This window comes from Channa argus, chromosome 7 (genome assembly GCF_033026475.1).
Source record: "Channa argus isolate prfri chromosome 7, Channa argus male v1.0, whole genome shotgun sequence".
NCBI lineage: Eukaryota > Metazoa > Chordata > Actinopteri > Anabantiformes > Channidae > Channa > Channa argus.
Genome location: NC_090203.1, coordinates 14,525,705 through 14,540,501, shown reverse-complemented (window position 1 = coordinate 14,540,501; position 14,797 = coordinate 14,525,705). Strand labels below are relative to the sequence as shown.

Sequence of the window (14,797 nt, the reverse complement as noted above, 5' to 3'; positions counted from 1 at the left end):
GTGACACTGGAGAAGGGAACATTTAGAGTAGACCTGTGTCAGTTCCACGTCACACATCAGGTACCACTGCCTAACCAGGTATAAGCTCTTGCAGATTGAAAACTTCAAGACACCAAACTTGGCAGAAGCTATTTGTACTTGGGCTGAAGGAATGGCAGAGGAGGATAAAGACAAGCAACAATTCCATGGAGGAGTTAGTGTTGATAAGAAAGAGCGTCTGAAGGCAGTAAAGTGACATACCAAATACAGTTTCTGCTTATGTGCATATCTGAAAAATGCACATGATGTCTATAAGCATGTACAATATGCTATATATGGTATGTATGTGTATGATATTACGTGTGTATAAGAAAGCATGTTTATGCTATCAAGAACAAATATTCTTTGTATAGGGCTATAAATATATAGAAATAGAAATAAAGTTATTTTATTGATTAACCTTTTTGGGGGGAAGTAGAAAAGAGGCATGTGGGATTCTTAGGTCAGAATGATAACAATAAAAATGTAACCATTTTTAATCTTACTTTAAAAAATATTTATTAATTACCAAATGTGATCAGTAGCACCACTGCTTTTCCAATAGTGAGAGGTGAAAAGGGGGTGTCTGCTATAAAAAACTAAAAACCTTCAATAATCAAAAACTGATAATTTGTCATTGTAGGTTAAATCACTGTAAGACGTCACAAACTATACACAGAAATCAAGTAGATTCCTCCTGCAATTCTTACATCCAGCTTCACATGCATGACCGAACTGCCCGCCCACTTATTTACATCAACCTGTCTTTCAATATATATACTAATAACAAAGAACTGCCAAGGTAACTGTTGTGTGTTCTGTAAGCTTGCATTAGTAAAATACAGCATACTGTTCCATTGAAAGCCCATAAATCAAACATGAGTTAAAGCTTTTTTTATTTAGTTGCTACTGCATACACATTAAAATAATGCTGTACAAATCAACAAATAGTTTTCAGGTGAAACAGAACTATAAGCTTCCTGTAGAAGGCATAGTTAAACTATTTTACCACAGTCTTTCTCAGAATAACCTTTGCCCCGTCTTTAAGAACTCTGAGATCCTCTTTTCATATATAATCAATACAATACAAACCTCATTAGTACTTGCGTTCCAGTTTTTTTAAGCATTGCCCAGCTTTACCAGCCTCTGGCCCAGCTTCTTCTAAACATGCTGCTGACATCAAATTGAGCATATGTTTTTCAATAAACAGCCCAGTTTCACAGTTTCAACATATGATTTGTCCTATTTTCTATCAAGTATAGGTTATTAAGTATTTGCAAATCATTGCATTCTGTTTTGATAAAGATTTACCAGCATCCCAACTTTTTTTGTGCAAGGCCTCGGTTGCAGCAAACATATAAAGATATTTTCTGACAGATTTGGACAAAATCTTGATCAGTAATTTTGGGTGTATGTTGACTGACTATGTGTTCCACACCCCTCTTTTGTCTGGATGAGAATGTGATATCTCAGCCTCTGGTCGCATTTTGAATTTGTGTTGCATTTTTGATCACTCTAATAGATTATTATAGTAGTTGCTCTCATGGGGGCGCAATAAACTCATAAAGGTCAAACTGTAGAAGTTAACAGAACCTGCGGAATAATTATGAAAGTAAGAGGGCAGATGCCTGCGTCATTCAATGAGGAGGAGCTGTTGATGTGGCTTTAATGCACGTAGATGATCTTATTTGAAATGACAAACACTTTCAAAAACTGCCGTAGCATTGGAAATTAGTGCTGCATTTCTCTGTTCCATGGTTGTGAGTGTGGCTACACAACAGTCTCAGTTAGTTTGCATGGATGTTTTTTGCAAGACCCAGTTTGTGCTTTACAACAATTATTACAGCTTCACAACAGCTTAAAGTGTTGGTAAAGAATCTTTAGGGTTTTTTCAACATCATCTAGGATCTACTGTATCCTTCAGAGAAACAGATGCTTAGCTCTGTGAGTCAAATGCTATGATAGAACAGGAGAGGCAAAAATGAAAGCTACAGCTACGTAGGCGGAGGTGTCCGTGGGGTATACTCATATGTGGGACGTGTACAGGTAGGTGCTGTTGATGCTCCAGTCAGGAGGAAAGTCCTGCACTGCGTGGCTCTTGATGTGTCTTTGCATGGCGACCAGGCTGTTGCAGAATTCCAGGCAGACTGTGCACTGATAGGGTGCAGCCCCACCGTGAGTCCGCAGGTGTTTGATCATGGCCGAGTAGTCCCGTGAACGCTGACCACAGAGGCGGCACTCAAAAGGTTTCTCCCCTTGAAACAGAAGAAGGGTAGACAGTTGTGTTTATTTTAGAAAGGGCCTCATTTCTTTGCATTGGTATATGTATATTCATCATCTTCAAGCAATTGCTATTTTTATATAAGCTGCTTAGAGATAGTGCTGCAACTATGATTTTGTAAAACATATCTTATGCCACATCCACGTAGGAATGAGGATTAGCTCACATGACATAGGACTTTTCCACAGGAGACTGATGTTGAAGTCCAACAACCCGCATTTAAATTGTGACCGTTCTATAACATTAACCACATGTTTATTATTTCCACCATGTTACTATAGTCCTGTAACATTTAGGAAGTACTAATCATGTGCCACACTGTATTAAGCTACCAGGGAGGTCATACTTGACATGATCTTAACCAGGTCTTTATGTCATTTTCCATGAGAAGGAAGTTCCTGTATGGTAGCTACCGTTATGTTGCTTTGAACAATTTTAGCCCATTGCAGTTATTGTCCTTAAATATTGTATATTGAATTCCTAATGAAGTCTGACAAAATTACAATTAAGAAAACTATTTAGGCTTCCTGTCATCCCACATCAAAATCAGCTCACTGAGGTCATTCACAGATTACATTCTGCTGCAGCCCCTATGAGCCAATCGTCTCGTAGATGTAAAATTTTTAGTCTTTTCCTCCTTCTGCTGCTGTCAGCAGCTGATAAGGTAAGGACCCATCTTTCTTTGTTAGATGTGTTGGTCTTGGCCTGACATTCCTATACTTAAAAAAATATGACTCCATCCTAAAGTTCTAATATACAAGTCTCCTCTCTCACATTCCTACTGTGCACACTGTGCCATTAATTTACTTTTAAGCACTCCGTGAACTTCACGTTTAAATGTGTCTCTCCTGGTTGAAATAGAGTTGTAAGGGTCTCTTATTATCATATAGAAATAACGCAGCTTTGAGAGCAGTTAATGTTCTCATTGTGTTTCCTGTTGTTTCTATGAGTTTTTATATCACACAAGTTTTCTATATCACACAAGTTTCAAGTTTCTGTAAGATAAGATTCATTCTACCAGTTTGCTTTGGACGATTTAACAGAAATGCAAAGCACATGTGTAATGCAGTAAAACTGAAAAAATGATATGATTGCAACCACTCTGAAGTCTGGTGTTAGAGATTAGAATTTGATACAATTAGCTTTTTCTACGTCAAAGTACACAAATACATTTGCACTTATCTGTCTCTTTTTCTCTAAGAAATGATCTTGAGCATTCTTTGTTGTTTCATTATGTAAAACCAAGTGCATAATTTTGGGTTAACATAGTCTTAGTTCTAAACAGAGAACACATTTTACATTATTTTCAGAATGAAATATACATGAATTGCTTCTGTAAAGGTATCAGACACAAAAGTTATCACACTTTGGTTTTTTTCATTGTTGTTTGCTCACCAGTGTGAACTCTGTGGTGTGTATCCAATTGATGTTTCAGACTGAACTTCTTGGGGCAATGTTGGCACTGGTAGGGTTTTTCTCCTCTGTGGTCCTGTCGATGGGAGTGTGTTTCATGTTGCCCCTCCTCTCCTCTTTCGCAGAACAGACACCCTGCACAGGCCTCACCTGCACGCAACAAGTGTGAATGTTGCAGTGGGTTAGCGGTGGGCATCATGATCTGACTATTCACAAAAACACCACATTTAATTACGTTTAAAAATTTACTATTTAATTTTTGTTTTTCACTCTTGGGATGGTAAAGCACAACATTTGGCCCTGTGAAGTTGTTTTCCACTTGTTTTAGTATATTCTAAAATTTTATAGACCAAAGCAAGAATCGATTGGATTGAAGAAATGAATCCACTGAGCTATCGCTGATGTAAATCAACATTAACTGCAGCTACAGTTCTTTACAGTCTTTAAGGCAACATTTGCAGTCCTGCTAAAATGGGCAATGGCAGTATATCATAATCAGGTTTCTATTGCTCAGTGAGCTCCCAGCCAATTCTTGAAAAACAGCTTGTTGCATGAGATGTAAGCCAATGTGTTAATGTGACATACAATATTTTTATCATCTGTTAGGAGCACAAACCTATTTTTGTTCAACATCCTGTTGCAAGACAATGAATTTGGTTTGTACAAGTTTACTTTCCTGTCACATTGCACATGTGTATCGTCTACAGCTCGGTATCTTAGTAATTCTTTAAACATTAAAAAGGTGTGATTTTGAGGTTTAGGTAGCATCTTTAAGGCCTTTCAAGGCCTCTACCTTCCTTTTTTTAAGGGTTTCTGAAGTTAAAACTTGGGCCTCGTATAGACAGGATGCTGAAATAAGAAGGGGGGTGTACTATAGTAGGGGAAATTGAGAGAATAAACCACAACAATTGAACATTCACCACTCTAAACACAACCTACTGAGACCTGTTGTCATTAGCACATTTCCTGTCCAAAATTTCTCTTCTTTCTTACTTCAGAAGATCTTGTAACATCTTGTAATGACAACGGTTTTATTTTAAATGCATTTGTTGATAAACTATTCTGCAAAAGATAGGAGAAGAGAGGATACAAAAAACCTGTCGACACTGCTAAGCTAGACATCATTTTGTTCAAGTGGTACATGTGTAATGTAATAAATGATCTAATATAAAGACATGCTTCGGAAGCATCTTGCCTAACGTATTACAGTGCTCACCACTGTTTTTGGTGTAACATCTTGAAGTAACATAATGTTCCATTGATCAGTGACAGATAAAACATCTCTATCAGGGATAGAGCTGACCTGACACACATACGCACATAAAGACTGTTGGTTTAGCTTGTGTTATTGCAGGTGTTTCACAGTCATATTACAAGAATTCATTAAAATAAATCCATATATATATTACTTTTTTGGTATAGGACAAACCACTATTGCGTTGCAGTATATACTGTACTGCATGTATCTAGCTGTATCTAGTAACCACACTAAGGCTCCTGCTGCACCATGCTCACAAAACCACAACTCTCTTTATCACTTTCCATTGCGTAGCAATGTAACTTGAGTCTGCCGAGGTTAGGGGTCATGACAAGAACTGTCTCACTATCGATATATTGTTAAATGGATCAGTTCTACACAGTGTAAACCCTGCTAGAGCCTTGGTGATTATTAAGGTTTTTCTGTTGACAAACAGACGTTTTCTCTTTGTCATAACGATGTCATTACCTGATGGTGTGGCGGTTGACTCGCGCTGCACTGGATCACCAGGGAGATTTGCGTTGCAGTTGTGGCAGACTTTAACTCTCTCTGCATTGGCTTTGGGCACCTCAGTGTAACTTAAAAAAAAAATAAAAATTAGCCCGATGCAACAGTGGCAAAAAGTGCATTTAGTTGTACCTATAAAACTTATAAAGCAGCTCTCCTATTTGTGTACCAACGAGCGGCTTCACTGGAGATATAAAGCAAGGAAATGTCTCACAAAGTATCACATTAAAAATATGCTAGTCTTCTTAGGATTTTACAACTTTACACTCTATCACAAAGTACATCCTTCAACACCCTTTCCTTCCTCTTCATTCTGCCACACATGATATTTATAGCACCCTTTTAAGGTACAAGCTCATTTAACATTTATAGAGTAGAAGAAAAAGGATAATGAAGCAATGCTAAAGAATGACAATTTCTTCCACAGAAATATTTTGAACAATTTCTTGTGGTGCAGATGTGGCCAATTTAAACCTTGAAATCGTGTATCACTAGGTGAAAAACCTGAATTTTGCAAAGGAGGGGAGAAATTTAGGGGGCTCCCCCTTTTCACGCAGTTTGCTAACACAGTACAATATAATATGCATAGAATTTTAAAACGAAGGAAAACCACCTTAATACAAAGTGAAGTAGGCTTTCCTACTATTTAGCACCACAAAAGAGAGTTAGATTGAGTAGAGCAAAATATGACTCATTTCAAACAAACTCTAAAAAGCTACAACCTATGTTCAGTTGAACTGGAAAATGAATGATTTATTTTGCTCTCTTGTGATGTGATTGACCTGAAAATTAGGCTTGTATGATTCGTCAGAAAGGAGATTGACAGACGAGTACTGGCAGGGAAGGGTTAACAGGTGAAACTGCTCTAGTTGGAAAGTGCAGGAGGCTCAATCACACACATCTAACCAAACAGCAGTGAGTCAGGCACTGTAGCTGTCGCAAGGGAACAATTGAGCAAATTAGGGGATTCTAAATGACTCTAAAAGGAAAAACAGGGAGACTAAGACTGAAAATTAAAAACAGAATTTTTCAAAATCATGTCCAAGTGCTCACTTACCTTATTTCACTGCTTTCAACGGTCCTATTAAATTCTCTCTGGCTTGCTTTTTTTCTTTTCAACAGACCCTGCTTTATTATGCTCTCCATCCCTGTAGATCGAGCATAAAGGTTTTGTGGATAACGTGAATAAATACCAGAGTAGCCCATTATGGAGCTGTGAACTGGGTTTTGAAAGTGGGGGGCCAGTATAGGGAACATGCGGGGAGAGGAGAGGGGGAATGGGTATGCTACAGAGGACTGACTCTGGGATTGAAGTGGGTGTGCTGCAATTAGGTTTGAATAGTTAGGTTTGAACAGGCTGCTCACAGAGCTCAGCATGTTAGTGAAAGTCCAGGGAGAAGAAAAAGACGAACTGATAGCGACAGGCCTGGCAATGACGCTGTCTCTGTTGCAGGGTGTTGCTTGCATAGGGGACAGTCTGAGCTTCTTTCTTGGACGAGGTGGACTGTTGTGGTTCTTTGCAGGATCACGAGGTGAAAGGTTTTCCATGACAATGCTGTCACTTGCTTCTCCCTTTGGTGAGGAAGTCTCTTGGAGTTTCTTTTGCTGAGGTGGACTTGATTTTTCCTTTTCATCCATTTCCTCTGCACTTTCTCTTTCTTCTTTGACATCTGTCATCTCTTCTATTTTGTCCTCTGTCCTGGCTCTGTAACTGAGGGTATCAAGCTGCTTCCGGCACTGGTCCTCCAGGGGCTGCATCTCCAAATGCTGAGCAGCTTTCAGCAACAGGTGCAGGTCGTCCACAGACACATCCAGAGCCTGAGTGTAGGTGAAGTCCAGGACCTGCTGGAAAGTGCGGGGGGAGAAATACTCCAGAGTGCAGTGAACTGGACTGTCTGTTTCTCCTTGGGCTAGCTGCTGTGCTAGCCTTCTACTAGCACAGGCTAGTACTAGACGATGAGCCCTAAAAGTCTGACTCTTCACAGAGATGATGGCATCGCAAAGCGACCCTGAGCGTCGTAAGGTATCTGCATGCTGCAGGAAGTGGAAGTATTGGGTGTTGTTGATTCGGATCATTTCTGATGTATGTTGAAATATTATGAAAGGTCTAAGGAGTGAGAGAAAAAGAAAAACAAACAAACAATGGAAATCAAATAAGCTCCCGTTATATTATGCCCACACAAGTCTATTTGCCAGCCTGTGTGACATTTCTAGAAATGCTAAACTGCAAGTAGGAAAATCACTTTGCAAACCAGCAACAGGGATTGGCCGTTGATTAAGAGATAAAATGTGTTAGTGGTTTTTGCTCTTTTTTTCCATCCTTTCCAGACAGCAGTACCTCTAGTGAGAGTTGAGGGGGCTGAATGTACCCAAGGAGATTTAATTTGTTTATACTGGGACAGGTTAGTGCAAGGGTTCATTTAATTTTTAAGCAGTTCACAAAACACTACTGATTTTAAGAAGTATTTTCTGTCCTAATGCACAGAATGATTCTCACTTTATTAGACTCTCAAATCTGCTGATTTTTTTTTCCAATCACGGCATTGTCTGATATTGCCTCTGAATGTCTGGTTGATGTGTAGAAATGTACTGTTTTGTGAAAGCTTTGATATTCTGCGCTCATATACACACTCTAAAGCCACAAAGCCCTAACAGTATATGAAACCATGACTAATGACTGTACACATGAGTAAACATTACTAAAGTTTAAATGTCAACAACAATAAGAAGGTATTTAATCAACATAAACATCAAATGCAACGGTGCACAGGGGTGGAATATGTAAATATCTAAGTATGCTACATAAATACTTGGAATACAAGTACATCTAAAATGGAAAATACATGGATGAAAACGCTGCGGCAGTTTGTCGAAACTACCGGATGCCTGAGAGGTTGTCATCTTCACACAGTCTGAAGCCTATAATGAACTTTTATGATTATACAGTGTGTGGTCGGTTTCTGCAGCAGAGGTCACAAGAACTGTGGCTATTACAGAGTTTTTTGTTTTTGCACAATTGCAACCCCATTCATTTCTCTGATGGTGACTGTAAATGGAAAGTAGACGTGAAACGTAAAGACATTTAGCTTTCTGTAGTTACTGGAATTTATTTAGACACACATGCATTTCTGCCCACTCAAAATCATTCTCTCTCCCTCTCCTTTTTGTTAAAACTATTGAAGTATTTTGAAACATTGCACCTAAGAGCCATAATTAAAAAATACTTTTGTAATTGCTTATGTGATAATTTCTATCTAAGGCTGAGTCGAGTTCAATGTAATCAATCATTGCAGTAACATATTTTTTCCTAATGAAATTACGTTATAAAGTATTTTGTTATGTATTATGTGTAGGTAGTACAGCATACAGCACTGAGAGTGAAAGTTACAGTACAGCCACTCTCGTATCACAAGTCTTATCAAAGTCACTTAGATTTACTGTATTTGATAAGATAGTGAGCTAAGGTGTCAGCGTAGTAGTTGTTATTTTTAAACAAGTTTATCCAGATAATTTGTAATGTGAGTAGACGGTGTTGGGAGCACATAGCGAAATTAATATGCAACTTAAGCATGCATCAGTGCAGTGAAGCCTGTCATCTGCATACAAGAACATACGGCAGTGCTGCAGATCCGTTTTTGTCGCTATAACATTTCACAGTATTAAAAAACTTTGAGGCGCTTGACCAGAATTGTCAGTTTATATTTCAATGTTACGCATATAATGTTCTAATTGCCCATCACAATTACATCACAAAACTTTGACTAAAATCACAAATTTATGAAGTGAGAAAAATTATTTTCTTTTGTGAGATTAAAATAATGTTTGTACAATATGCAGTTGTGTAATTGTGCATGGATACAGTAATATTTATAATGATAACATAGTAGTGTCATTGTCAGCGGCTTTATGATAATTTAGCGGGTCGATGTGTATGATCCCCTGTAATGTATTATGTGGTGAAAAGCTTAGGGAAACAATATTATTTTATGTGTTATGAAATTTAACAAACTCTTTAAAAGTAATGTAAAGTATTTTGTGTAATATACAAAAATTGGATTTCCATAGGTATGTATTCTTTTTAGAGAGCCAGACACCCATCAGAAGTGACCTGTATGGCGGGTGCAGTACCAATCCGTGCATTATTGTTTAACTTAATTAGATTGTACAATAGAATATTCCTGCTGTCTTTCTATCCATATTGATGCGATAAGACTGACACATGGACTGCCTTATTTTGAGTTGTACGTTGAAATAATACTTATAGGCAATTATTTTGATGTTTAGCATTCTGTACGGTGCTAACCTTGCCTACTTTTTTATCACTAAGATTGATTTTATTTTGTAATAAACATGGTTGTGCAATAATCAAATTCCCCCAGTGCTGCTCAAATCTACAACGCACTCTTTCAGAGTTGTGACATAGTTAGCAGGCCTTCGGGCTCCTTGCAGTCACAGTACTATCTCAATGGTTACACAGGGGAAAACCGTGCATGCATATGTCAGATTTATACATCCTTCGACAGGACATGAACTTCCCCACATTTAGCATATAAAGGACTGCAGTTACAAGAGAGAAGACTGATCTAAAAGTCTCCATGGGCAACAGAAGATCAAGATCGGCACACTGACTTGTATTTACTCTAGATGACAGAAAACACAGCTAACTAGACCTACGATGAGCAACTTTAAAGTGCATGTGCTTGTGGTTTTCATTCTTTGAAACTGAAGAAGAACCCTGTTTAAAAAAAGGCACTTACCTTGTTTTATACTCTCCCTGGCGAATGATGAGCTACCTCGCATCATGACTGTGAAGAGACTTGTAAAGTGACATGTCTGTCTGGGTATAGGTTTTGCTGTAGGACAGGGTGGTTTCCTCCTTTGTCTTCACAGTCCCTCCTCTTCAACCTACCTCTCTCTAATTGGCTAATTGACTACGATGTTAAATAACTTGCTTTTTGTGATAAAAGATGTCAAATTTCTCCAAAATGAACAGTTTTTAGTTATATTTTATTTTTATTTGCTAAGATCTTGGGGAAATTTAAACTTAATACTCTTTCTTGACATTATACTGATATTGCATGCAAAGTTCAACCTAAACAGAACTGACAAACTAACACATTTTCTAAAACAGAGATAATATTCATTTTATTAAATGATTAAACTATGTGTGCATACTGCATGTATGAGCGTGTGTGATTGAGAAAAAGGGAGAGAAATGGGGACAGTGGTTAAAGGGATATTTGTGTGCCCTACAGATGTTTTGTACCTGTACATGCTGTACATGATTTCCTCCCCTCCAGCATCACTTGTTGGTCACTACATTAATAGGCTGTTCTCTGCTCAGACTAAAACCACTTCAAAGAGTCTGTGACAGGAAACATACAGACAATAGCCCACTAGTACCAATATGTAGGGCTAAGTTTCACTGAAACCTGCAGCCTTGAAATAGAAATATCTACTTTGGCCTTTCAATATGTCAGACCTCAGTGTGAAAACCTGCAAAAAAAGGAGGTCAACTGTAGACAGCTGGTCAGCTTAGCAGACCTCAGTGGCTGATGCATTGCGACTCCTGACCTGAAAACCTGAAAAAGGTTTATGTTGTGTATGTACATCTATTAATTTATTTCCCCATTTTCGTACAAGTTGCATTTTCCACTTCGTTTAGCTAGTTTCCTTACTGGTCAACTGCGTTAATGTACAAATAAGCCACAAGTAAATCACTGATCTCAGAGGCAATACAAATTAGCACATATCACTGGTGGAGATGTCCTCAGTCCTTGAATTGAGTTTATATTGTTCAAAGATAAAAAAGTATGAAATTATCAACAATGTGTATAATTATTGTAAAACATCTTACAGTACAATAGACAATGTATGTTACACACACATGGGTTTGTATTTCTTGTTATTACATAATGCATTCTCTAGCCCCTTCCCCCAACCTGAACCCAATTCTAAACCTCAAACTTGAAAATGTCCTCACTTCACCAAAAGGCCCTAACTTGTATAGGAAAAATCATTTTTGGGCCCTAACCTGGTCACAAATACAAGCTTGCACACACACACACACACACACACACCCAAGAAAGGAAACAAAATGTCAAATGGCTAAAGTCCAACAAATTGTTTTAGGGGTTGGTGAAGACCAAAACAGAGCTAAAAGGAGTGTAAAGAAATTATTCGGACACAGGATTTGTATACAGGCAAACATTGGCTAGACTATGGGTTTTTTCAGGTTGTTGTTAAAATTCTATGTTTTGTGGCCCAGTCACCAACAGGTGACGTCACTGTAACAAAATAAATGCTAAAAGGAATTTAAGGAAACAAACAAATCTAAAACAAAAATAAACAAATAAATACAAGATGCATTCAGCAAGATTAGCCTGACTATAAATGTAGACAGAAAACAATATCACAAACTGAAACAAAAAGTAAATACCAATGAGCTAAAGCTTTTGTCCTCATATTCATTACTTTGCCAAAATGTAACTGTGAGTGCAACATACTGTACGTTGTCCACATTTCACATGAAAACTTATCAATCATCTAATCATATAATTGCATGTTAATTTCTGTGGTTATGACGGGTAGATAGTTTTTTCCTGGAAAATTATTTCACAGAACAAACTAACGCTAGGGATAACATCTTATGTTTTCTCTGCAAGTTTCATGCTTACCATTAACACCGCTTAAGGAACAACACAAATACAAATTACAAAAGAAGAAATAAATCATTCATTCGTCAATCAAACATACGCACATCCTTACCACTCATCTATTAAAAATACTGTAATTTTACAAAGTAACCTTTTATTTCCTGATTTGTTTGGGATTTTACAAAACAAAGTTTACTAAAATAGGTTTATGTACAATTTCTATCTGTGCCAAGATGTTTGTGAGTCATAAGATGAATTCCGATAATAACGGATTTTCTGTTCAGGAACTCTCATGTGTGTTACACTCTACGCAATGGAATGTAGTAAGTGTTTGGCTTCCGAAGCATCTGTGAGGTAAACCTCAGGAAGAATCTATTCATTCATACACACACACCCGGAAAAATGAAAAATCCCTTAAACTGTAAGATTGCCTGAAAGATACTATCACTTAAAGTCCACAACTGTGCAGACCATGCAATGCAACTAAATTAACTTTTGCAACTGAGAATAATATTCTGAAAATGTAGAAGTGAATTGTCCCTTACACATCTCACCTATATCTTGCACTTAGTGTTAACCACAAGATGATTTCCTTGTAATTGCTGTGATCACAGGTTTGACCTGTTGATGCATTAACATGTCTTGCTATTGCTTATTACAATTTCTTGCTAAATTATGTGCCATTTCCACCTACTAAATATTACGTCTTATAATACCATACTATACTATAATTGGCCATCCTTGATAACTAAGCAGTGTGTGTGTGTGCACGTTCATGACATTTTGGGCTACTGTGAAGTTCTTGGTTTGTGCAAGCAGTTATCATCAAATGTTGCTCAAACCACTGGACAGCCTGATCTCATCTCTTCCTCTCAGAGAATTTAGCATTATACCAACACTTAAATGTCATCTTGTGTTATATGGTAAGGAGACAGACAGAGCTTATGCAGAGGGCTTCACCTACCAGTAATTTCAAGACTTTTTCAGATCAGTCCCCCCCCCACATAACACTCCTCAGCACCTGGTATCCCCTCACTGTCAGTTTAACCATCACCATCAACCACCCTCCCCATCATCAATGCTGACTCACAGAGGTGTCTAACTGTGTGGGGGTCATCATCTATGCCCCTTAAGTACTTGTGTGTCCTGTAGTGTCAACCCATCTCATATGCTTTTAATGGTGTGTGCCATTTAATTCACCAAATACACACTTTATGTATTAATCTTTGATCTACCTACCCATGTTTTTAATTTCTGCATACAAAGGGGTTTCATATTGTTGTTTTGTTGAATGAATCAAAGTGTTACCGAACTAAACAAAACGCACACTCAGACTGTGATGTGATAAAAGTCTGGGTTAATATGAGTCGCTTACATTACCACAGAGGCCGTGTGCAGGCACTTCAGAGGAACCACTACCAAGATGACTGATGTGTGCTATAGGCATCAATGGCTAACTGTCACTGTACAGACAGAGCCTTTTCACGGTAATCCGGGTAAGCAGGACTACCCGTCAGTATTGTGGTTTGGAAGAAGTGAATCTATGTAAGGTGGGGCTGGGGCTTTGCACTTCTCTGTAAGTTGTGGGTGAAGGAAGTGTGTGTAGGGTCTACCCACGCTACTGCTGACGGTCAGGTAAATAGGTGCTTGGGAACTGTGTCAAGAAGCCTTATCAGTTGCCTTTATAGAGGGTCTGTTATTTATTTATTGGTCGTTATTGGTATCACAGTATAAAGTTTTAGGACGATGTTTAGACTATGATAGTCCTTTGCTTAGATGTGAAAGGAAATTAACACATGCACCACAGTTATAGTGTGACATTACTCATCACACAATAGGAGGTTCAAAGGAAACTTCTGAATAGTTACTTACAGTTACAATGACTTAGAGATTATCATGGGTCAAATTGTAAGTGCTGAATATCTCTGATGCTTGTCCACTTGACATGTATCATGATCGCTTTTAGAATGCTGATGTAAATGGTCTGGGCACCAATATATGCCAATTAAAACCTGAATGACAATGAAACCTATGTTGCATTTTTTTGAGGTTAAGGGGGTGAAGTGCAACATATTAGTAGCTTTTCCTTACATAGGAAGTGAAGTGAGACATCGTGGCTTATGGAGTCACTGAAACTCCTTTCTGAGAAGCGAGAGAAAACCATATCTTAGTCTTGGTTAAGATTTCTATCTTGAAGAAAGTTTTACTATCAAATGAATTACATTATGTCAGTGTTTGTTACACGCATGGAAATTTCAAACTTCTATGAATAGCATAATACTTTCAATATAGCTATTCACAACCTGTGCACTGAGGCAATCTTTTGTAATGAAACCAATAATTGATTGTAATTAATTTTATATTGTATACTAATATACCAATGATTTTATAATATATGAGAAACGTGTGTTTTTAACTGCACCTTAGGTTTCTTTTTCAACAGAAATTAAACTGGAGAGATTTTCCAGTGTGAGTAAGCCTGATGGTTTCCCCTCTTGGCTGTGGCTTTTACATCATAGGGTTTATTAAAAAGTTACATCATGTACATTACAACCTTCTGCATGTTCTGAGTGAAGGTCAAATGAATCATGAAATGGTGATGTTAGTCTTCGTGGAAACAGAAATATCATATGAAGAAAAAAAAGGCCAAAAAGACACAGTATA

At 37.8% G+C, this 14,797-nt stretch overlaps 1 protein-coding gene across 1 annotated transcript; it reads right to left on the bottom strand.

Annotated features, from left to right (window-relative positions):
- Positions 1-441: 441 nt before the first annotated feature.
- zbtb32 (zinc finger and BTB domain containing 32) lies at positions 442-10,331 on the bottom strand. Its single transcript, XM_067509006.1, has 5 exons — positions 10,235-10,331; positions 6,535-7,584; positions 5,439-5,548; positions 3,695-3,862; positions 442-2,273 (listed from the first exon to the last, which is right to left on the bottom strand). The coding sequence occupies exons 2-5, from the start codon at positions 7,551-7,553 to the stop codon at positions 2,044-2,046; spliced, it is 1,527 nt and encodes a 508-aa protein (XP_067365107.1). The 5' UTR covers positions 7,554-7,584; positions 10,235-10,331; the 3' UTR covers positions 442-2,043.
- Between the last annotated feature and the right edge of the window lie 4,466 nt (positions 10,332-14,797).